Source organism: Portunus trituberculatus, chromosome 41 (genome assembly GCF_017591435.1).
Source record: "Portunus trituberculatus isolate SZX2019 chromosome 41, ASM1759143v1, whole genome shotgun sequence".
Classification (NCBI taxonomy): domain Eukaryota; kingdom Metazoa; phylum Arthropoda; class Malacostraca; order Decapoda; family Portunidae; genus Portunus; species Portunus trituberculatus.
In genome coordinates this window covers 3,451,983-3,474,491 of record NC_059295.1, presented here as the reverse complement: position 1 = coordinate 3,474,491, position 22,509 = coordinate 3,451,983, and the positions used below count along the sequence as shown (strand labels likewise).

The 22,509-nt window shown below is 40.9% G+C and overlaps 2 protein-coding genes across 3 annotated transcripts in view; one reads left to right on the top strand and one right to left on the bottom strand.

Annotated features, from left to right (window-relative positions):
* The window catches only part of LOC123517189 (zinc finger protein 219-like), a 173,181-nt gene extending 152,179 nt beyond the window's left edge, over positions 1 to 21,002 (bottom strand). For both annotated transcript variants that reach the window (XM_045277192.1, XM_045277193.1), the window contains exon 1: positions 20,532 to 21,002. In XM_045277192.1, the coding sequence (XP_045133127.1) occupies positions 20,532 to 20,924 (393 nt within the window). In that variant the 5' untranslated portion in view covers positions 20,925 to 21,002. The remainder of the gene's footprint in view (positions 1 to 20,531) is intronic.
* Positions 3,844 to 7,968, top strand: LOC123517187. Its single transcript, XM_045277190.1, has 2 exons — positions 3,844 to 4,886; positions 6,560 to 7,968. The coding sequence occupies exon 2, from the start codon at positions 6,626 to 6,628 to the stop codon at positions 7,730 to 7,732; it is 1,107 nt and encodes a 368-aa protein (XP_045133125.1). The 5' UTR covers positions 3,844 to 4,886; positions 6,560 to 6,625; the 3' UTR covers positions 7,733 to 7,968.
* Positions 21,003 to 22,509: the final 1,507 nt, after the last annotated feature.

Sequence of the window (22,509 nt, the reverse complement as noted above, 5' to 3'; positions counted from 1 at the left end):
TAGAAGAGAACGTGGGGACCTAATAACAATGTATAAGATAGTAAATGATATTGAAAAAAATAGACAAAGAAGACCTGGTGCTGTTGGCGGAAGAAGATGGAAGGATAAGAGGACATGAAAAGAAGATCAGGATGAGGCAGTGTGTGAAGGATGTTGGAAAATACAGTTTTCCACACAGAACGGTGGAAAAATGGATAAGGAAATTGTCACAACACATAGTGTGCATAACTTTAAAGAAAAATTAGATAAATGGAGAATGGAGACAGGACACTAGGAGCCCCACTCAAACCCCAAACCCTGTACAATACAACTAGATAAATACACACACACATTAGTCTTACTAACACCTGGACATTCGATATCTGAATTCATCAATATCTGGACACAACTGCATTTGGATGTTGAACCACTCAATATATCTTGACATACACAAACCAGCCACAAGTACAAATTAGTTTCCTTCCACATGTCTCTATGGTTATCCAACACTGCTGCATGGTCTACAATTGTATGTGTGTGTTTTGTCCTAACATCTGGTGTGATACAGCAGGGCTATAATAATGAGGCCCTTCATTGTACAGAGGATCCTAGTGATTCAACCGTTAGCAGTTCAAATTATCGCCAATTCGAACTCAGTTAATTAATACCCAATCCTTAAGGTTCAACTGACTGAGTTGCCAATCTGACTTTCATATTTCATGTGCCACCCACCCAGTTAAATCCGCCGCCAACCTGCCCCATGGAAGTGTAAACAGATGCTACCCTGTGCGTTACTTCCTCTGTCTTACTCTCGCCCCAGCTATCGTCCAGGCAACCATGCTCCACTGTTCCACCTCTTGGCTCCATGCCACTTCGACCATGCTGTGCAAAGCCACCTCCAGCCCCAGCCCTAAGAAGCACAATTTCCTGCCTTTCAAAGACAAACTTGAGCTTATAAGAAAGTGTGAGGTAGGTATAGCTCAGTGTCATTGCAGCGCAAATGGGTGTCCCTAGATCAACAGTATCAAGAATTTGAAAGAACAGGGACAAGTACTGCTAGAATGCTGCATCAACAGCTTTTTTGAAAGTGTTTTTATTTCTAAAAATGTACTGTACAGCACCCTAATGTGTTTACTAAAAAAAAAAAAAAAGTTAGATATAAATGAAGCCTTTAATAGCACTGATTTAGTCTAAGTGTTTTTTAGAGGTTATAGTAATGTTTTAGGGGGTCTAGGCTGGAGGTTGGCCCCTATCTTAATTATTAAGTATCTTATGAGAAAAATTACTTTACAATTTGAATAAATGCTGATTCGACCAATGAAAAATCGCCCTAACCCCGTTGAATTGCGAGGATTCCCTGTACAGTAAAGTCCCGGGTTATGTCGGTCTCGAGTTATGTCAGACTCGTAGTTATGTCAGTCCACTATAAGGCAATTTAAGATAAAAAAAAATTGAAAATTTATAAATCGTAAAGCACAGGATTTATTGTTATTGTTGGCCACCAGGCGTCACTAGTGGTTACACGCCACACCGCCCGCCTCATGCTTGAATACAATAACACCCTGCCTCAGTTCCACCACACCGTCACCCCTGGCAAGTGTTATCCTACTTTTGCGTTTACTGACTCAAGTTCTTAGTATCTTGCTCAATGGCACCAAAGAGAAAACTCCTTAGTGACAGCAGTGATGCTAAGAAAAGGAAAACCATTACGCTACAAGAAAAAGAGGACATAATTAAAAGACATGAGAAGGGAGGCAGCAGCTGTGTGTGAGGGAGTGAAGAAGAAAATGGGAAGCCCGTTACCATGACAACGAGGAGGTTGATGACCTTGAGGGCTCGCGCACCCACCACAACAATAACAACTCCGGAGTCTTCACCTGGGCCACACGACACTCGCAGCTCACTTGCACCGTCTGCGCCTGTCTGCTGATCCCTAATGCCCTTTCCTATTGCATTTCTTGCTCTGCTGCCCACGCTTCTACTCCCACCGCACTGCACTGAGCTCCCAGCTGTCTGCCCTGGGCGTCACAACATTCGACCTGCCCACCCTCCTGGCAGGCTCAGGCGTCCACCCCTCTCGGCAACCTGCAGTCCTTCGCGTTTGCAGCCCTAATCAACAACAAAAACAAGCTTGTGTTTCATATTCCTACATAGTTGTAAATAATATAACAATATAAACTTTAACTTACCTGAATGACCATAAACAATGATTGGTTGAAAACTCGATAATATGCTTTGAAATGTACGGACACTCAAGTTACGTACAAAATCAACTTACGTCATGTTTCAGGAATGTAACTCTGATGTCAACCGAGACCTTACTGTATATGTATTTTCACAATGCAGTCCCACTGATTATTGAGACACTGGCAAGCTGGTGTAACTAGTGTTGTGGCAAATACTAAGTAATTTATCTAAATAAACAATCTGGATGTTCGGGTATGAAAGTTATTGGAAATATGAATAGAATACATAGCACAAGCAAATTTGTTTCAACTATCTGTAGATATATTGCATATATCAGCATTAATTTTTCTAATATGGTAACATTTCTCACATTTGTTATTGTTGTTTCATGTGACTATACAACAGCGACTCTTCCCTGTTTCCTGCTCTGCCACATCATCACTGTAATGCCATTGCTGCTGGGTACAGTACAATTCAGCACTGCCATTTCAGCACCTCCATTTCAGCACTTGAGCACTTCTCATTAGCCACAATAGTTAATTACTAATGAAATACAACAGTATTTCATTAGTAATTCACTATCACTCATTGCCACGGAGTCAAGGTTATCCTTGTAGCATGAGCGTATATGAATACTATGATATGATATCCATTATAGCAGGCAATAGAGGAGTGGAAACAAATATCATGGGGAAAGACAACACACAGGCTAAAATGGTCACAAGAAGAAGAACCGGCCGAGTGGCATGAATCTCCGCCGTCTGTGGCTCATCTCATCTCTGCTTTATTTTTTGGTATTCCATGTAAGATTTCACTTGATGCATTACAAAACAATCCTTTCTTTGGGGCAAGGTTTGTAAAAAGCTAATAGAAATGTTGTTTTGTGAACATAAATGCATATATAAGACATTAACCTCAGAGCAACCTGATAGCAACCTTGTCACTGTCCCTCCAAGTGTTAATGGATGCCATTTCGCTGCAAGAGGTTGCTCTGACGTTAAAGAATCTTGGATCCAGCCAATCACAGCGAAGCTGCCGCGTTCGGTCCCTCACCCGGCAAATTCAAACCCAGAAAATTCGCTAAAACAGATGTGGTTGTACATTATGCCGACTTTTGGTCTAACTTTATACATGTAGTACGTTAAACCAGAAATTTGTTAAACGAACGTTCGTTAAGCGGAGTATTACTGTATATATATATATACACACTCCTACCTCGCCCAATATGACAGTTATGTTCTTGAGCTCGTTGTGCACGGCGAGATTCGTGTTGAATTTCACGTCACGGATTGAGTGACGTCACAGCGGTTCCAACGAGATGCCAATCCGCCAAATCACCGACAGTCGTTTTCCACCTTCCCGCAGTCACGCACGCTGCTGCTCCACTTTGGATACTTTGCTGGTAAGCTTTCTCCTATACAGTCCAAAGTTGACTGTGGGTGAAAAGTACATCGTTGGACTACAAACATCTGATAATACACTCCCCTTTTCCTGCTTTTATGCAGTCGGGAGTTTGTGGGTGAGTTTTCTACCACCGCACAATAACAACATATGGTAGGTGTTGATCGCATTATCTCTGTCTCCTTTTTGGGCAGTGTGATGTCGGGCATGGAACAGTCTCTTCCCACGCCCCACCGTTCATCATCCTCTGGTGGGAAAAAGAGAGACGATCCTGTGGATGAATTCACCCTTCCACAAAATGACGCTTCGCTCCCAGGGACCAGTCAGGCCGCCACCGCCACGTCAGCACAGCCTTCTGTGTCTGACGACCGGGTTGCCCTGGATAGACTGTCTACCCTCGTGTCTGGCCTTATCGAAAAGTTGGACAGGGACACCGGGACTGACTTCAGTGGCTTTCATGCCCTCTCTTCCTCGGAAGAGGAGGAAGTTTTTGTTCCTCCGACTCCGTGCACGAGCCAGCCTGACCCTCTTGACAGCCTGGACCAGCTTGGGCGTGAGGAGGGTGCAGATGAGGATTTCCTGAGGGCTTTGAGTGACCTTTCTGGCCATTTCCATGGCGAGGAGAAAAAGGGAGACCCGCTGTCTGACCAGTTGGCCACCATCCTCAACGCCAGTCTTCGCCGTCGACCTTTGTCAGAGAGTGTGAAGTTAACTTGTGGAAAAATCAAGCTTCCGAGTAATGTGCCGAACCTCGCTGTGCCTGTGACAAACGCGGCGATAACTAAGGCCATGAGTGTAAACGGGAGGCTGGTAGATACCAAGCTTTTCCAGACTAATTGCCTACTGACAAAGGCATTAGTCCCTATTGCTGTGTGTCTTGATGATATTGGGAAAAAGAAGGACAAGAGTTTGGCTTGTTATTTAGATGGCCTTAATAGTTGTTTGCGCCTTCTCACTTCAGCGGTGAATTACCTAAATCAGCTGCGCAAGGATGTTGCCCGTATCCATGTCCGTGACTCGGCCATGGTTGATCTCTGCAAGTGGGAATGTGAAGTTGGTCAGCAGGAGTTATTCCCCTTTGACGTTACCAAGAAATGTGAGGAGATCCACAAGGCAGGCCGGCTGGGCAGGCCGTCTTTTCGCCCACCTGCTAAGTCATCTGGCAAAAGGTACTCTTCCTTTTCCCGCACAACCCACCGGTCTTCTCAGGCTCACCACCAGTCCCGGCCTCGTTCTCAGACTCGGCCTTTTTTCGCCCAGCGGCCACCCCAGGGGAGGGGGATGCACGGGCCGAAGCTACACCATCAGTAATCTCTCCGGTGAGTTCCTTAACTCCACAGTTAGTTAATACCCCTGATAACTTTAGAGGGGGAAAATTTTTTTTCTGCTCAGCCCCTGTGGCAGTCTCTCACACAGGATTCCTGGATTTATGATGTGGTGAGGGGGAAGTTCATAGAGTTTATATCTTTACCTTTTCAGACTGTTCCTCCACGCCCTCTAACTCTGTCTAGGGCTGACGATCGAGCTCTGGCCAATGCTTTACATCATTTCCTTCGTCATTCTATTGTGGAGCATTGTTTCCCTGATGTATCTGGCTATTTTTCAAATGTGTTTCCCATCATCAAGCCGGTTGGGCCAGCGAGAGTAATTCTAAATTTGAAGCATCTTAATACATATGTTCCTTATTTGCATTTTAAGATGGACACATTGAAGGATGCGATGCCTTTAATTTCTCCTAACTGTTTTTTTGTTACAGTGGATTTTAAGGATGCTTATTACTCCATTTATGTTAGACCTGAGGACAGAAAATGGCTACAATTTATTTGGAAGGGCCAATTTTTCAGATTTACTTGTCTTCCGCAGGGGTTATCTTCCGCCCCTCGCCTTTTTACAAAATTGATGAAACCTGTCCTTTCCCACCTGCGATCCCTTGGGATAGTAGTCTTATGTTATCTTGATGACTGCCTATTCATTGCTCCATCAGTAGAGATTTTACAGACTCAGGTTGGCTATGCTTTACTTCTCTTTGATTCCCTGGGTCTCACTATCAACGTGCAGAAGTCTGTTTTGGAGCCAACACAGAAGGTTACTTTTCTGGGTGTGGTTCTGGATTCTGTCGCCATGGCTGCTACTTTACCATTCAGTAGGAAGGAGCGCATCAAGGAACAAGGCTTGCTTCTTCTCAAGGGTAATGTCACTCTACAGGACTTATCATCTTTTATTGGTTTGGCTGTGGCTTCTGCCCCTGCAGTAGAATTAGCTCCTCTCCGTTACAAGTACCTGGAAATATTTAGAAATCAGGGTCTAGTTCGCTCCTGTGGTGATTATTATGCCAATGTTATTTTGGATGACCATGCCAGATATTTGATCTCTTGGTGGGTGGCTAATATAGACTTTCAGGAGAAGTCTCTACTCTCTTCTTCCCCAGATTGTGAGTTGTTCACAGATGCCTGCCTCACTGGTTGGGGTGCTTCAATAGGGAATGTCACGACTGGAGGTCACTGGGCCCAAGAGGAGCTAGACCATATTAACATCTTGGAGTTAAAGGCCATTCTGTTGGGCTTGCAATCCTTGTGTAAGGATAGGACTGGCTCCCATGTTAGGCTCAGATCGGACAACACCACTGCAGTTGCTTGTATTGATCGTTGTGGCAGTACAAGACCTAACCTTCATGTTCTTACCGAAAAGATTTTTGAGTGGGCTGCTTCTAGGATATTACTCTATCTGCACAGCATGTACTGGGTTTGGACAATGTAACAGCTGATGTAGAATCTAGGGTCACCAGGATGGATGGTGAGTGGATGTTACTGCCATATATTTTTCACAAAATTTGTCAGCTTTTTTATACTCCTGGGATTGATCTTTTTGCCACTCGCTTAAATGCTCAGTTGCCTGTCTATGTCTCCTGGCGGCCAGACCCATCTGCTATGTGCACTAATGCCTTCACCTTGGATTGGAAAGATAAGAGCTTATATGCCTTTCCACCTTTCAGCCTTGTATCCAGAACTCTTCGGAAACTGCAGGACGACAAAGCAACAGCTCTGATGATTCTTCCATTATGGTCGACTCAAGTATGGTTCCCAACAGCTTTGCAGTTGCTGACAGAAGATCCAGTTTTGCTTCCTCGCTGTCCCCTGTTTCTCCCTCAGCAACCAACTCTACCACACCCTCGGGCTCAGGGGTTGGTTTTGACAGCGATGGTGCTCTCAGGGCAGCATTCACGGATCGCGGCCTTTCGCCGGAGGTTGCCCAGTTTTTGCTTCACTCCTGGAGATCTAGCACTAAGGCACAATATGGGCCGCATATCAAGAGATGGTTGTTATTTTGCCTCAGAAGGGAAGTTGATCCACTTCAGCCATCTGTGAGTATTCTATTAGATTTCCTTTTGTTGGAATTTAAACGCAAGACAGGTCGTGGATACAGCTCCATGAACACCATTCGCTCAGCCATCTCAGTTATTGCTACTATTGACGGCCGTCCGGCAGGACAACATCCTTTAGTCACGCGATTTATGAAGGCAGCTTTCCTGGAGAGACCTTCTTTTCCCCGCTCTCATACAACTTGGGATCCTCAGATAGTGTTAGATTTTTTTTGTGGTCTTGGTCCTACTGTGGACTTGTCTCTTCTTCAATTGTCCAGAAAATTAGTTACTCTTATGCTTTTGTTGTCGGGCCATCGTGGTCAAATCTTACATTTGCTAGACATTAGGAACATGTCTCTCATGGAGTCACAGGTTGTTTTTGGGATTGGGGATTTGTTGAAGACTTCTCGTCCTGGGGCCCACATATCAAGTTTGGTTTTCGACGCCTATCCACATGACAGCTGCTTGTGTATCGTTGACGCCATCAAGCATTACCTGGATAGGACTAGATCCATCAGAGGATCACTTACAGGGTTTTTCCTGACTACGCGACCTCCGGTGAGGTTGGCTTCTAAGGATACATTGCGTCGTTGGGTAAAGGATGTGATGAGAGCTGCTGGCGTTGATGTTACTGTTTTCTCTCCCCACTCTACTAGGTCAGCCTCTTCCAGCAAGGCAGCCCGGAGGTTGCCCCTTTCTACAATAGTCTCCACCATTGGATGGGCCAGGGAGTCTACCTTTACTCGGCATTACCACAAGCCTCTTTCTCAGCCTGGCCAGTTTGCAAGGGCGGTTTTGTCCTAATGGTTCTGAGATTGTCTCTTGTTTAATATTTGTAAGGCCTTGTGGTCACTTTTCTTTGGTTTGCCATTATACTTTTGTATTTGTATGTATCTGGGATTGGGTCCCACATTTTTTGTATAACGGGTTGTATTATAATTATTAGCACTGTGGCTTACATTGGTTTGTATTGTTTGTCACCTGGACAAGTTTTGTAAGGTCACTTTGGGTTTCAATACATGGGCTATGCCTTACTCTGTTATGGTTGTTTTTCCTTTCCAAAGGTCAGGGTTTTACTCCCCTTTCTCCTGGTTTCTGTAGGTTTGAGGAACCTCTCTAAATCTCTCGTTGGAACCGCTGTGACGTCACTCAATCCGTGACGTGAAATTGTAAGATTAAACGAATACTTACCAAGTGTGAAGTTTGATCGCAATTTTACGATCTATTGAGGACGTCACAGGGTGTACAACGCCCCTCCCTACCCTGTCTGGTTTTACTTGGGCTTTGGGGCATGTTTCCTACCTGTTTTGTAAATGCTTCCTCAAACCTACTCTCTAAATTGACTGTCGGTGATTTGGCGGATTGGCATCTCGTTGTACACCCCTGTGACGTCCTCAATAGATCGTAAAATTGCGATCAAACTTCACACTTGGTAAGTATTCGTTTAATCTTACAATTATACAGCGTATTAAGTTTCCGTGGTGATTACCATATGTCATAGAATATTGTTTTCTGTGGTAATAAGCCACAACCTCTAAATTGGACGTGTATGAAATGCGTATAGGCTGAACTCCGGCATCCTGTCACACGATCGGTCATGAGTCACCACGCATTCTCACTGTCTTTCAGTCAGACGCTGCTCCTCCACCCACACAAAGTTCACACAGGTGAAAAGCTTATGTTTTGAACTATAATCTAAGAATGTCAAACTTCAGATATTGAGAATCCAACAAAATGATTTGGTGTATATATATATATATATATATATATATATATATATATATATATATATATATATATATATATATATATATATATATGTGTAGTTAGGCATTTTGCATTATTGTAAATAACAGCATATTCTTATTTGATTTATAATTAAGTGCTAGTGCTAGCCTTTTCCAAGATATCATACTGGAATAGGTGGAAGCTCGAATTATATATGTATATTAATTTTAATGCATGCTTAATTTTTGAGTTACTTGTGTTAACCTAAGGATGTAAAAATTCCATAACTAAGAAAGTAACGATTCTGTTTTGTAATCATGTGCATTGTGTTTAATTTGTTGCATATTAATTATTTAAGATCATAGCAATACACTAGAAATTTAGAATAAACTAAACTTTTTTTTCTATATAATTGAAAAGATTAGGTGAAAGCTCATTTTTCTGAATTGGTCTACTAATGTCTAATGAATTAATATCAAAGGATGTCAGATTCAATTAAAGAGAAACATGCACAACAAAATGAGTTTCTTTTGCTAATATTTTGTGTCTGTTTTACAATTTTAATAATTTATAAAATATTTTTGATCGCCAAAATATCGTCAATGAAATTAATAATGAAAATGCACAAGACCAAGTGGTCGCTAAAGGAGTAAGAAGTAATAATTTAAAATAACTGACAAGAATCAGAAGACTGAGAAGATATTCATTCCAATTACTGAGTAATTCACCTTTGCAAATGGCTCCAAAAGCTTCTAGAATTGCTCCTTATTTCACAAACGTTCTCAGGACTTACAGCATCCCCCAAAACAAAGCCTCCCATCTGATAACGCTCGCCGTCCACCAACTCATCCTGGTGTCCAGTGCAGTAATCACTATAAGTAGTAGTATCAGTATTGCTGGTATCGGTATCGGTAGTAGTATTGGTATCGACCCAATTAGGTGGTATCAGTATCGGAATCGGCCAAAATTTTGGTATCGCTACATCTCTATACTTAGATAACATCCTGTTTTAATCTATTTCAAATGTTTTTCATAATTTTAAAGTAAAGAATGCCCTACTTAAGATTTTAAATGTTTTAAATTTTAAAAGTGCAATTCCTTGAATAAATTGCTTATTTGATGGTGCTGAAATGGCATTGCTAAACAGTCTGGTGCTGAAACATTGGTGCTGAATAGTCTGATGTTGAACTGGGCCATTCATTCCCATTGCTGCTAGTGCTAAAGATGAGACTGGAATTTGCCTTTATATTCTCTAAATCAGTGGTTCTTAACCCCTGGGTCGCGACCCAAAGTTGGCTCGCCAAGCCATTTTATTGGGTCGCTAAGGGTTTGCAGAAAATAATTTTTTTCCCACAACAAATATATTATAATCATATATTGTAACAATTAAAATTCATGATGCATTGTTTTAGGATTCTAAGCAAACCATGATTAAATAAAAACTCCAAAGCAGTAAATTTATTTGAAGTGTAAAGAATCTCCCATTCCCAAAAAGTCATCTGCCTTTTAAACTTAATCGTTGGCGGAGGTGGAGGATATATAGGAGGGAGCAGGGTGGAGGACGTTGCTTGCTGATGCCAAGGGCCTACGAGCCCGCCGCCAGTATAAGCCTACTAGGATAGTCAAGTTATTCGTATCAGTTTACCGGTAAGATAGTTTGTACGATAATAACGTCTCTGAATGAATGATACTTATAAAGACAATTTGTATATCTATGTAGGCTTGGGTCATGATGGTTGATTTGTGCAAGATTTTGGGTCGCTGCCAAAAAAAGGTTAAGAACCACTACTCTAAATGTACACATATCAAAAACATAACATTTCACACGTCACAGGGATCATAGAGGTACTACCTATGATATAAACCAATGAAAATATAGACAATAGAATATTACTGAATTATTAACCCCTTCAATACGGTGACGCCTATGAAGGCGTCATGAAGCCCCAGTAGCATATACGGTGACACCTACGTAGGCGTCATATTTCTTTTCTGAGCTTTCTTCAGTTCAGTTGTCCCGTATAGTGTGTTGGATACCAACTATACATGCCGTATGCTGTCTTTGAAATCCTAGTGCTCCTCCCACCATCCTTGTCTCCACCAATCACTAAAGATAAGCTACATGCGTCCTGCCTTGTGTTTAAAATTCCCCAATGGCATAGACTGTTCTCATCTCTCTCTCTCTCTCTCTCTCTCTCTCTCTCTCTCTCTCCCATCTCCCTTTCCTCCCTCCCATCTCCCTTCCCTCCCTCCCCTCTCCCTCTCGAAGATAAGTTACATCGTCCCACCTTGTAACATTCGTGGCACACACACACACACACACACACACACACACACACACACACACACACACACAAAACAAAACAACAAATTTTCTAATCTCTCTCTCTCTCTCTCTCTCTCACTCCTCCTTCGTTTCCTCTACCTTCCCTCCTCCCCTCTTCCTCTCGAAGATAAGCTACATGCGTCCGCTTGTGTCTAAAATATTAGCAAATGTCACTCTCTCTCTCTCTCTCTCTTTTCTCCGAAGAGAAGCGTCCACTTTCCTCTTTGAAGGCGATATAGTAACTAAAAAATAGCAGCATAATACACAAAGACGACAAGTATGACAAGCTTGCACGAGTTTCCAGCTCGGCGGCACTACCACCCGTATATCATACAGGCGGGCTTTTTTAACATCCGGCGCGAAGGGGTTAAGCAGCACGAGATTCAAAGATAACAAATAGTATCTCAGTGTGGAGTACACCAACATGCCTTGCACAAAATTCTGTCTCAAACTTTAGGCCTATCTCTACTGTGTGTGTGTGAATTCTTACAATGGTGCTTAGTTCTTTTAAATAGAAAGAAAATGGTGAAAAAAAACCTTCCCTAATTGAGCCATCCAAGTACTGATGCATCTCAAAGTTTGTGCAATTAAGAGATTAAGGAACAATTTTCTGCCAAAAATAAGATAAATATATAAACTAAAATAGTAAATAATAAATATGAACTTTTTAATGTATACTCCTTTAAAGGGTACCAACACTGATTACTGATTGACACTAACACTGATTTCATATCTGATAGTGAGCCTTCCCAACCCCACATAAAGTGATGTATGTAGTTAATAGGTACATTGTTTGAACATGAAGCTTTTTTTTCTGTTTTCCCACTGATTATAAAGGCACGGTCATACGAGCAACTTTTTAAGGAACAAGTTGCTGGAACTCGGAGAAAAAGTCAAATCTGGCAACTAATCGTGGTGTTTGGGGTTGACGAGTTTGCTCGTGTTTAGTTGCGGGTTCTTGATAGAAACCAGAATAGTACTGCCAATATTTTTCAACGTTTATTATTTATATAATCTCTGCTTTAAAGATTGGGAGTAAGAAAAAAACATTTATAAGGTGGCAAGAATCGATTACAGGACAATCCAAATAGTTTCTACTACATAAAAAAGAAATACACCACAAGCCGATCACTACCGCTCTGGCACAAACCCATGCAGTCCGAGGGTCTCAATATTCATTCAAATTGTGAAGATAGGGGTTCCAAACTTCCATGGAGCCATGCTTCTGAAGGCTCTTTGATGGAACTAGTGAGGAACAGAAGATATCTCTGGGACCGCAGAAATCAGCTGTACTCCAAAACCAAGGTGAAACAAGGTGCTTTCAATGCTGTGGCAGAGGAGCTACTTGCAGAATTTGGAGGTAAAATTCGGCTGGACTCGTGTGACCAGAAACTAGCATTAAGTTGCCAAAACAAAAAGTTGCTGCATTAAATTGCGGCAACTAGTCACTCGTGTGACCCAGCCTTAACACTTACTATGCAAGTATTCTTCAAGTCACTTCCAAAAGCCAAAGTAAAACAAATCATCATTTAAAAACATAATATGAAAATACAATGGTATCTAGACCTTGGCAAATAGAATCATACTACACAAATGTCACCCAAATGACTAATTGCTATGAATAACCTATTGAAAGAAGTTCAGAGTTCATCAAGGCAAAAAAGAAGTATTGCAAAGCATCTTAGTAATAAGTAAAGCATTAATTTCTTTCAATGGGTCTAATATTCTCACAACTTCCTATTCACACAAGTACATTAGACTAGGAAGAGAATAATATGTAGCTAGGGAGGAAAAAGGTATGCATACCTACTCAGGTACTATGAAATCTGCACTCATAAAAAACATATTTACAATATTCATTGAATAAAACCTCAACCTCTATCAACAGTGGTGTTCCACAGGGTTCTGTCCTATCACCCACTCTCTTTCTATTATTCATCAATGATCTCCTAAATCTGACTCAATGCCCTATCCACTCCTATGCTGATGATACCACCCTGCATTATTCAACAGCGTTCAACAGACGCCCAACCCAACAACAATTAAATGACTCAAGGCGAGATGCTATAGGACGCCTAACTTCTGATCTTTCACTTGTTTCTGATTGGGGCAGAGAAAACCTAGTTTTGTTCAATGCCTCAAAAACTCAATTTCTACAACTATCTACTCGACATAACCTTCCAGACAACTATCCTCTCTTCTTCAATAACACTCAACTTCCCTCTCCTCTACATTAAACACACTCGGTCTATCCTTCACTAAAAATCTAAACTGGAAATTTCACATCTCTACTCTTGCTAAATCAGCTTCCAAGAAGTTAGGTGTCCTATGGCGTCTTCGTCCATTTTCTCTCCCTCCCAGCTGCTTGCTCTGTACAAGGGCCTTATCCGCCCGTGTATGGAGTATGGCTCTCATGTCTGGGGGATCCACACACAGCTTTACTAAACAAGGTGGAATCTAAAGCTTTTCGTCTTATCAACTCTTCTCCTCTAACTGACCGTCTTGATTCTTTAAGTCACCGCCGCAATGTTGCATCTTTATCTGTCTTCTACCGCTGTTTTCATGCTGTCTGCTCTTCTGAACTTGCTAACTGCATGCCTTCCCCCTCCTGCGGCCTCGCTGCACAAGACTCTCTACTTCTTCTCATCCCTATTCTGTCCATCTTCCTAATGCAAGAGTTAACCAGTATCTTCACTCCTTCATTCCCTACACTGGTAAAGTCTGGAACTCTCTACCTGTGTCTGTATTTCCACCTGCCTATGACTTAAACTCTTTCAAAAGAGGAGTGTCAAGACACCTCTTACGTTAACTGGACCCTCCTTTTAGATTTTTTTTGTTTTTTCTCTTTCTACTTTCCTCTTAACAGGGCCTGGCAACCAGCGGGATTTTTTTTTCCAACACTTTGTTTTCCCTTGGCCAGTGCCCTTGTAATGTAAAAAAAAAAAAAAAAATAAAATAAAATAAAAGATAACACTCACTTTTCTAATGCAGTAGAATACCAAAGCAAAAATACCATGACTTCCAGCTTCTATAAATGTTTTTTACACTGCTAATTTTATTGTGATATATCTCATATATAAATTCCATACTTAAACTCCCTCATCAATCTGAGTGGCACAGGACATCATAAATCCTTCTGTCACTTGTTCTAATAACCCCAAGCAGATTATGGCCTAACCAGTTATGTACATAGTAGTACACATCTGAACACTTCAGGTGCACCATTACTGCAAGATGCCACATGTGGTACAAAAACACCACCAGAAAATCTCAAGACAATATACCACCATCACCTGTTAATGCAGCAAGTACTATTGGTTGCCACCTACTTACCTGGGAATTTCATTTTCAACAAATTAACAACATAAAGGATACATATATAATTCATTCATGCATTATAATTATGTAAAAGTAAATTCATGCACAGCATCTAATTTTGGGATTAGTAATGATGCAATATCATTTTCAGTCTGCTTATAAATACACAATATAAAGGTCCATTTTATTATTGTTGCTGCTGCTATTATTTTCAGCTAACTTAATTACAACATATCCTTACCTAGTTCATTCAGGCAAATTACCCAAAGATTGTTTTTCATGAATCTAGCACTCTAAAAATAGTGATAAATAAAGGAGGAAAGGTGTTCAGATATTTCACTATGCATAAATGATGGTAATGGTCACTAGTAAAGATACACCATCACTAATCTAGTCTTTTCAACAAATTGACACTAATTTTGGCTAGCATTCTTTCAAATTTCTTGCAACAAACCTGCCACTACTGGCTGGTGGCACTATTTATGGCATAAAGTTAGCATCACTTTCAGCCATAGACGTCACAATTTGTTCTGTTTCATTCCTTATTGTTTCTTGTTCATTCCTAGTTGCAGCCATGGTTACAGATATAAGGAAGTACTTTTAGTGTACAGAAAAAATAGCTAAGACTAAACATCTGAAAAACCTTGACAGCAGTGTCTGTGCAGCTCAAATGGCATTTCCTTCTAGAGTCAGGTCCACCTATAGTGGCCCTTTAGGTATGGCTCTGGGTTTTCATCAGGATTCCCCAACTATTGCCACCTTTCCATAAATCACAGGCTTGCCTTCTTTCTCCAAATCCACTCCACCATCTTACCCACTGTCTCCTTCTTTCCCTCCCTGTTTCTATATAAATTGGTGTATTTTAGAAATCCTTAAAATCTTTTATCCACATCACCACTGAAGTAAAAGTCAAGGCATGATTTATGTATATAGTTCTCCCCCTATCCTAAATGTGGGATATGAGCAGGGGAGTATGAAAGATATCTCCACCTGACCTGAATTGCCAAACACTCCTAGGTTGGGGTTGGAAAAAGGGCTGGTGAACAGTGCACATATGGCAACAATGGACGACTAACTGTTAAAAAGCAGACTGCAACCAAACAGCCAGTTTCAAGTGACCTGACTATGACCAACTTGTGCTGACTTATGGGTAAGCATTTTCAAGGTATCCTTCAGCCACCAAGCACATGGTCAGTTGTGTATAGGTGTGCCTTCTGTGAAGTGTGATTATCATATATTAGCAAGTCTCTTAGGCAATTTCAAGGTCAGGTGCCCTTCCAGCTGTCTGTTGGGTGATGAGTAGACCTAGTTACCTACTACCCCTTCACATCTTCAGTAAATCTAATACCTTCATATTTTGCTTACAACTTCTACTTTGACTTTCAGAATGGTTGATAAGATAATTCAAGAGAGAAGGTTGTGGCAATTAGGGCTACATTTCAAGGAACAAAACAGAATTTGCCAGAAATTAAAAGATTCACCATAACAGAGAACCCCCACTGTTGTGGGCTGTTCTCCACAATAGTGATTTTTTTTTTTTTTTTGCTTCTTGCACCTTAGAACGCAGCCTAGGCTTCATCCAGTCACTGTTCCCTGCCCTGCTAGCCATACACAAATACTGGTTAGCTTACTCTACAACAGAAGTGGGCACTCATCGAAAACTGGGGTCCCAAGAGGAGGAGGTAGTAGACACCTACTGAACTGATAATTTACTCCCAGTGAGGTCTAATAGCACTAGTTCAGTTCTGGATCAGTTCAGGGGGTGCTGTAAACTTACCATCAAAGCTACCATATTTGATGGCTCATAGGACACACCTTTTCTCAAAAAAAGTCTTTGGAAATGAGACTGCATCCTAAGAGGTCAAGGTTCAGTATTGAGGCAGTGGTTGGTGACAAGTTTGAACAGAGGCTCTAAAATCAAACCCCAGACATCTTTGTACATGTAAACAAAGTGATGATTGGTAATACACCACAAAATAACTCTTTCTTTCAAGGTAACAATATATAATAAGTCATACTTACCAGTAATTCACATAGAATGACACCAGTCATGAAGAATTTGCCTAAGTGACCATACACCATGCATTGCATGAACCAAAACAAAACACACACTTGGTGATCTTGACCTTCATACAGGCAAGTTTCACTGCGTTCTTTACAGTGTGATGCCATTACTCCTTGAGGTAAGGCACACTTTCATACAATTAAAAGTGCACCTATCTTTAAAAATTCTTACCTTGCATAGATGTAAAAAAAAAAAAAATAAAAAAATAATAATAATGATTATTAGCCCTGTAGTCTCACTGTGTCAGTCAGTCAATCAGTTAATATGCCATATGCCATGTACTAAATGTTTAAATTTCACAAGAATTGGTATGTAGACTACTGGCAAATATTAAAATTTTCAAATGCAAAATATTGGTATCTAATAATGATGTAAATGCATGTGAGTGTCTTCAAATGTCAGGTGAAATCCTTCACTTAATATTCAGTGATTAAATCTGCACATTTATCTTTTTTTTTTCTCATTTCAATGTCTACCAAAACTGGGTGTGTCTCATAAACCATAAACCATAAAAAAAAAAAATAAAAAAAAATACTGTTGAAATTCAGTACTTGTGATCTCACAACTCAAGGGGGCAGTCACAGCCTACCCTCTAAAGACAGCTCTCCTACTTCACACAAAACTATATGCACTTACTAGACAAACATCCTTCACTTAAAAATAAAAAAAATGGTGACTCCAATCCAGCATCAGAGTCCCCTTCTGGGGAGGGGACCACAAATGTCCGTAGGTCAGACTGCTCTCTCAGTATCAACCCATAATGTCTTGACACCTCCTTGAAGTTTTTCTTCATTAACTACTGCAACATTCACAATCTTAGATCTAATTTTCAATCTGAAGAACATTACCTCTCCAATACTAAACCTCATCATCTTTTCCTCACCAAAACATAGCTACCTGAGGCAACTGACAGTAGCCCCTTCTCTGTTCCCTCCTACTTTCTCTATTCTCATTTTCAATTCAAAGCTGGATGTTGCATCTATGTGCATGACTTGACTTGCTCTTGTTCCCACATTCTTGAATCTTCCTAGTTTTTCACCATCTAGGTTCGACTCAGAACTCATTCTCTTACTTAATCTATCTGTGCTGTCTATCTCTCCCCTAACTCCTCTGACAATAAGAAATTCTTTCATTATTCAACTTCTGAAATGGAGCACATTCTGTCCCTCTAGTCTTTTGCAGAGATCTCCATTGGTGGAGATTTCAATGTTCTCCACCAGCTTTGGCTTTCCTCTCCTTTCACTGACCACCCTGGTGAACTAGCCTTCAACTTTGCTTTCCTCCATGACCTAGAGGAACTGGTGCAACACCCTAATCGTATTCCTGACCTTCTTGGAGATATGCCTAACATTCTTGAGCTTTTCCTTATCTCTAATCCTTCTGCTTAAGCTGTTACCCTATTTGCTCCCTCTGATCACAATATCATTTCTGTATCTTGTCCTATTTCTCTAATCCCTCCTCAGGATCCCCCTAACTGGAGGTGCCTCTGGCATTTTGCCTCAGCAAGTTAGGATGACCTGCAGAAGTATTATGATGATTTTCATATCAGAGACCCATCTCTGAGTGCTGAGCGAATAACAGAGGTAATAGTAATTGGCATGGAGGCATACATTCTTCATTCTTTTTCTCAACCTAGACTTTCTAAACCCTGATTTAACACAGCCTGATCTCATGTTATATACAATGATAGAGAGGTTGCCCAAAAAATGTACTTCAACCTTCCATCTCCTGAATCTCACTCTTCTTCTCAACCTAAACTCTCTAAACCCTGGTTTAACACAGCCTGTTCTCATGCTATACATGATAGAGAGGTTGTCCACAAAAGGTACTTGAGCCTTCCATCACCTTTACATTTCTGCCTGGAATTATGCCAAGTTTGTTATTCAACTGACCAAACAATCCTTCATATACAGAAAATGTCAAAATCTTTCAAACTCCAACTCCCCTCGAGACTTTTGGCATCTGGCCAAAAACATCTCCAGTAACTTTGCTTCTTCATCTTTCCCCTCCTTTATTTCATCCTGATGGCACCACTGCCTGCCTATAGCTGAACTCTTCTCTCAAACCTTTGCTAATAACTCCACCTTGGATGATCCTAGGCTTATCCTTCCCTCTCCTCCTCCCTCTGACTATTCCATGTCTTCAATTCAAGTTCCTCATAATGATGTTTTCCATGCCTTCACTGGCCAAAACCCTCAGATAGGCTTATGGACCTGATAGGGTCCCTCCTATTGTTCTCAAGAACTGTGTTTCCATGCTTACACCTTGCCTGGCTAAACTCTTTCAACTGTCTATCAAATTCTACCTTTCTTTCTTGATGGAAGTTTGCCTACATTCAGCCTGTTCCTAAAAGTGGTAACCATTCTAATCCCTCAAACTACTGCCCTATAGCTTTAATCTCTTGCTTGTCTAAAGTTTTCCTGTCCATTCTCAATAGGAAGATTTTCAAACATGTCATTCTACAATCTTCTATCTGATCGCCAGTATAGCTTGTCAAGACTGCCCTACTGGTGATCTGGCTTTCCTTACTGAGTCTTGGTCATCCTCTTTTAGAAATTTCAGTGAAACTTTTGCTGATGCATTAGACATATCTAAAGCTTTTGATAGTTTGACACAAAGCTTTGATTTTAAAATAGTTTCTATCCTTCTCTCTGCAACTTTATATCAAGTTTCCTTTCCAACCATTCTATTGCAGCTGTGGTGGACAGCTCCTGTTCTTCTCCTAAATCATTGACAGTGGTGTTCTTCAGGGTTCTATCCTCTCCCCCACTCTATTTCTTTTATTCATTAATGATCTTGGACAAACTTCTTGCCCTATCCACTCCTACACTGATGATACCACCCTACACCTTTCCACATCTTTTCAGGGATAATCATCCCTTTAGGAAGTCAACAGATCACACCGGGACACCACAAAATGCCCGACTTCTGATCTCTCCAAGATTTCTGATTGAAGCAGAAGAAAATTTGTAGTGTCCAATGCCTCAAAAACTCAACTCCTCCATCTATCAACTCTAGACAACTTTCCCCTCTCCTTCAATGACACTCAGCTGCCCCGCTTTACTACACTGAATATCCTCAATCTGTCCTTTACTCATGATCTTAACTGCAAACTTCACATCCCATCTCTTGCTAAAACAACTTATATGAAGTTAGGCGTTCTGCGGCGTCTCTGCCAGTTTTTCTCATCCCCCCTCAATTGCTAATTCTGTACAAGAACATTATCTGTCCTTGTATGGAGTACTCTGCATGTTTAGGAGGGTTCCAATCAGTTTTATTAGATAGGGTGGAATCAAAAGCTTTTTATCTCAACAACTCAGGACCATCCTCTGAATGACTGTCTACAGCCTCTTTCTCACTGTTAGAATGTTGCATCTCTAACTATCTTCTACTGCTTTTTTCAAGCTAACTATGCTTGATCTTGCTAACTGCATGCCTGCCTCCCTCCTGTGGCCTTGCTGCATAAGGCTTTCTTCCTTTCATTCCTATTATGTCCAACTCTCTAATGCAAGAGTTAACCAGTACTCTCAATCATTCATACCTTTCTCTAATAAACACTGTAACTCCCTTCCTGCTTCTGTATTTCCACCTTCCTACAACTTGACTTCTTTCAAGAGGGAGGTTTCAAAACATTTGTCCCTTTCTTTCCACTGACTGTTTAACCTGCAGGGGAACTGCCAATTAAGCTTTTTTTTTTTTTTTTTGCCCTTGGCTAGCTTCCCCATTACATAAAAAAAAAAATGCTGGCTAAATTCATGGCCAAACGTTATGAGTTCCCAATTAAACATTTTTATTGCCCCGTTATCACGTTGGCTAAGCGAGAATACTGCCATAATGTGTATAGCTGAAGTGAGTGGTATGTTCTACCCAGCGTGGCAGTTTGCTCGCTCACCGAACGCGGTAAAATAAAAAAAAAAATAAAAAATAAAAAAATAAATAAATAAATGACAAATCTTACCGATAGGCATCAACCCCTGGCTCTGAACCCCTGGACACCAATTTTCCACGTGCAGAATAATGTAGTACCTAAATCCCAAATACCCCGAGGCTATGCTGCTAACCACCGACTGACGTAGGTGCATCCTTTCTTCATGAAAACCATCTGATAATTGAAAAAATAAATAAATAAATAAAATAAAATAAAATAAAAAAAGCTAAAGCAATACCTTATTCATCTCCACTTCTTGACTCTTCTGTCTGTTCTCTATTTCTTGAATTTTGGTCACCAGATATTCCAAAACTTGGCTCAGTTTTCCGAGTCTCTCCCGGACGTAAGACTCAAATTCTGGGTCCCTGCCTGTGTCTGGCCGATCCCTGCAGTCTTTGCACGCCCACATACATTTGAGGCCCAGGCTCCTGTTCTCGTCCCGGTCCTGAATGACGCGGAACTTGTTCTCGGGCAGCTTGGCACACTTGCTGTGATACCACCGCTTGCACGCCCCGTCACACAGCACCACACTGTCCATGTACGTAAAGAATTTCTTGCACTGCGCACATAATAGCGTGGTGCTACTATTGGTCGGCATGGTCGGAAATATGCCGTAAGGGTTCGCCATCATTGCATTGATTAACTAACGCGGTAGTTACTGAGCGTCCACCACCACCACCACCTCTGCCACCGCGTCCTTCACCCCCCACGCGCCCACAGGGATCACTTGTATACACGCCTTATATAAAGCATCCCCTCATTTATTTATTCTTTGTCTGAATAAAAGAACATATTAATACAATTGTATGATTATGAATATGAAGTGGGATTCTTCCTTCAGCTGTGTGTTTGAGCTATGTCGAACAACATTACAAGCGTGGTGTAAACCTTTATTACATTATCTACTTACAATTTATATATATATATATATATATATATATATATATATATATATATATATATATATAATATTGATAGTTGGAATTGAAGATACAAATATAACAGGGATACCAGCAGAAACCTTCAAATTTCTCTTGCATTATTATCAACATTTCGCCTTTCCAAGGATGGCATCATCTAAATCATAAGCCACTGCATGGCAACTTGGTGTTGGGTGATTCCTTCCAAATCGTATACAGGCACTGGTATTCATGTGAGGAGGTTGAAAAATCCTCCAAAGCCTACAGGTGCTCCCTGGGTCAGATAGATGTCAATGTTGATAGTTGGAATTGGAGATACAATAATAAAGCAGGAGAAATTTGAAGGTTTCTACTGGTATACATTGTTCACTTAACCTATCTGGCGCCGAAGCGGGTTTAAAAGCTGGGCGCTGACTGGCTGCACCCCTCTCTCGCTAGCACCCACAGAGAGGCTGTTTCGTATGTCCAGTGAGAAATTTTTTTATTTTATATGCTATAACTCACTTCATATAAGGGATAGACAGATTTGGTTAACACCATAAGACTCAGCAGTGACTGTACAATCAAGATGTATTGTAGAAAATTAACAAAAGAAAAAAAGATAATGATATTATGACGAGTTGAACTGCGACGATTTCATAAAAATGTTTATATCCTGTTTTGTTTTGCTCGTTATTTTCAAAGGATGTTCATTGAATGCTGAAATATATTATTGCATCATATAGGAAAAAACTCTCATGAACACGATAATGTTATCAGAATGCAGGTAAACCTCCACTTAATGAAAACACAGTCATTTGTAGCCACGGCTTACAGCGAGCCGCTCCGTGGTAGTGATGATCACCCCAATCGCCCGCCGCCCCACTCCCCAGCCCAACACCACCACCACCATCGCTACCACGGAGTTTTTCCTTTATGATGCAATAATATATTTCAGCATTCAATGAACATCCTTTGAAAATAACGAGCAAAACAAAACAGGATATAAACATTTTTATGAAATCGTCGCAGTTCAACTCGTCATAATACCATTATCTTTTTTTCTTTTGTTAATTTTCTACAATACATCTTGGTTGTACAGTCACTGCTGAGTCTTATGGTGTTAACCAAATCTGGCTATCACTTATATGAAGTGAGTTATAGCATATAAAATAAAAACATTTCTCTCTGGAAATACGAGACACAGCCTCTCCGTGGGTGCTAGCGAGAGAGGGGTGCAGCCAATCTGCGCCCAGCTTTTAAACCCGCCTCGGCGCCAGGAATATAGGTTAAGTGAACAAGGTTTTTTTTTTTTTT

Bases quoted from the DNA above. Each gene is read 5' to 3' on its own strand.
- LOC123517187 (XM_045277190.1), top strand. From the start codon at position 6,626: ATGGTCGACTCAAGTATGGTTCCCAACAGCTTTGCAGTTGCTGACAGA.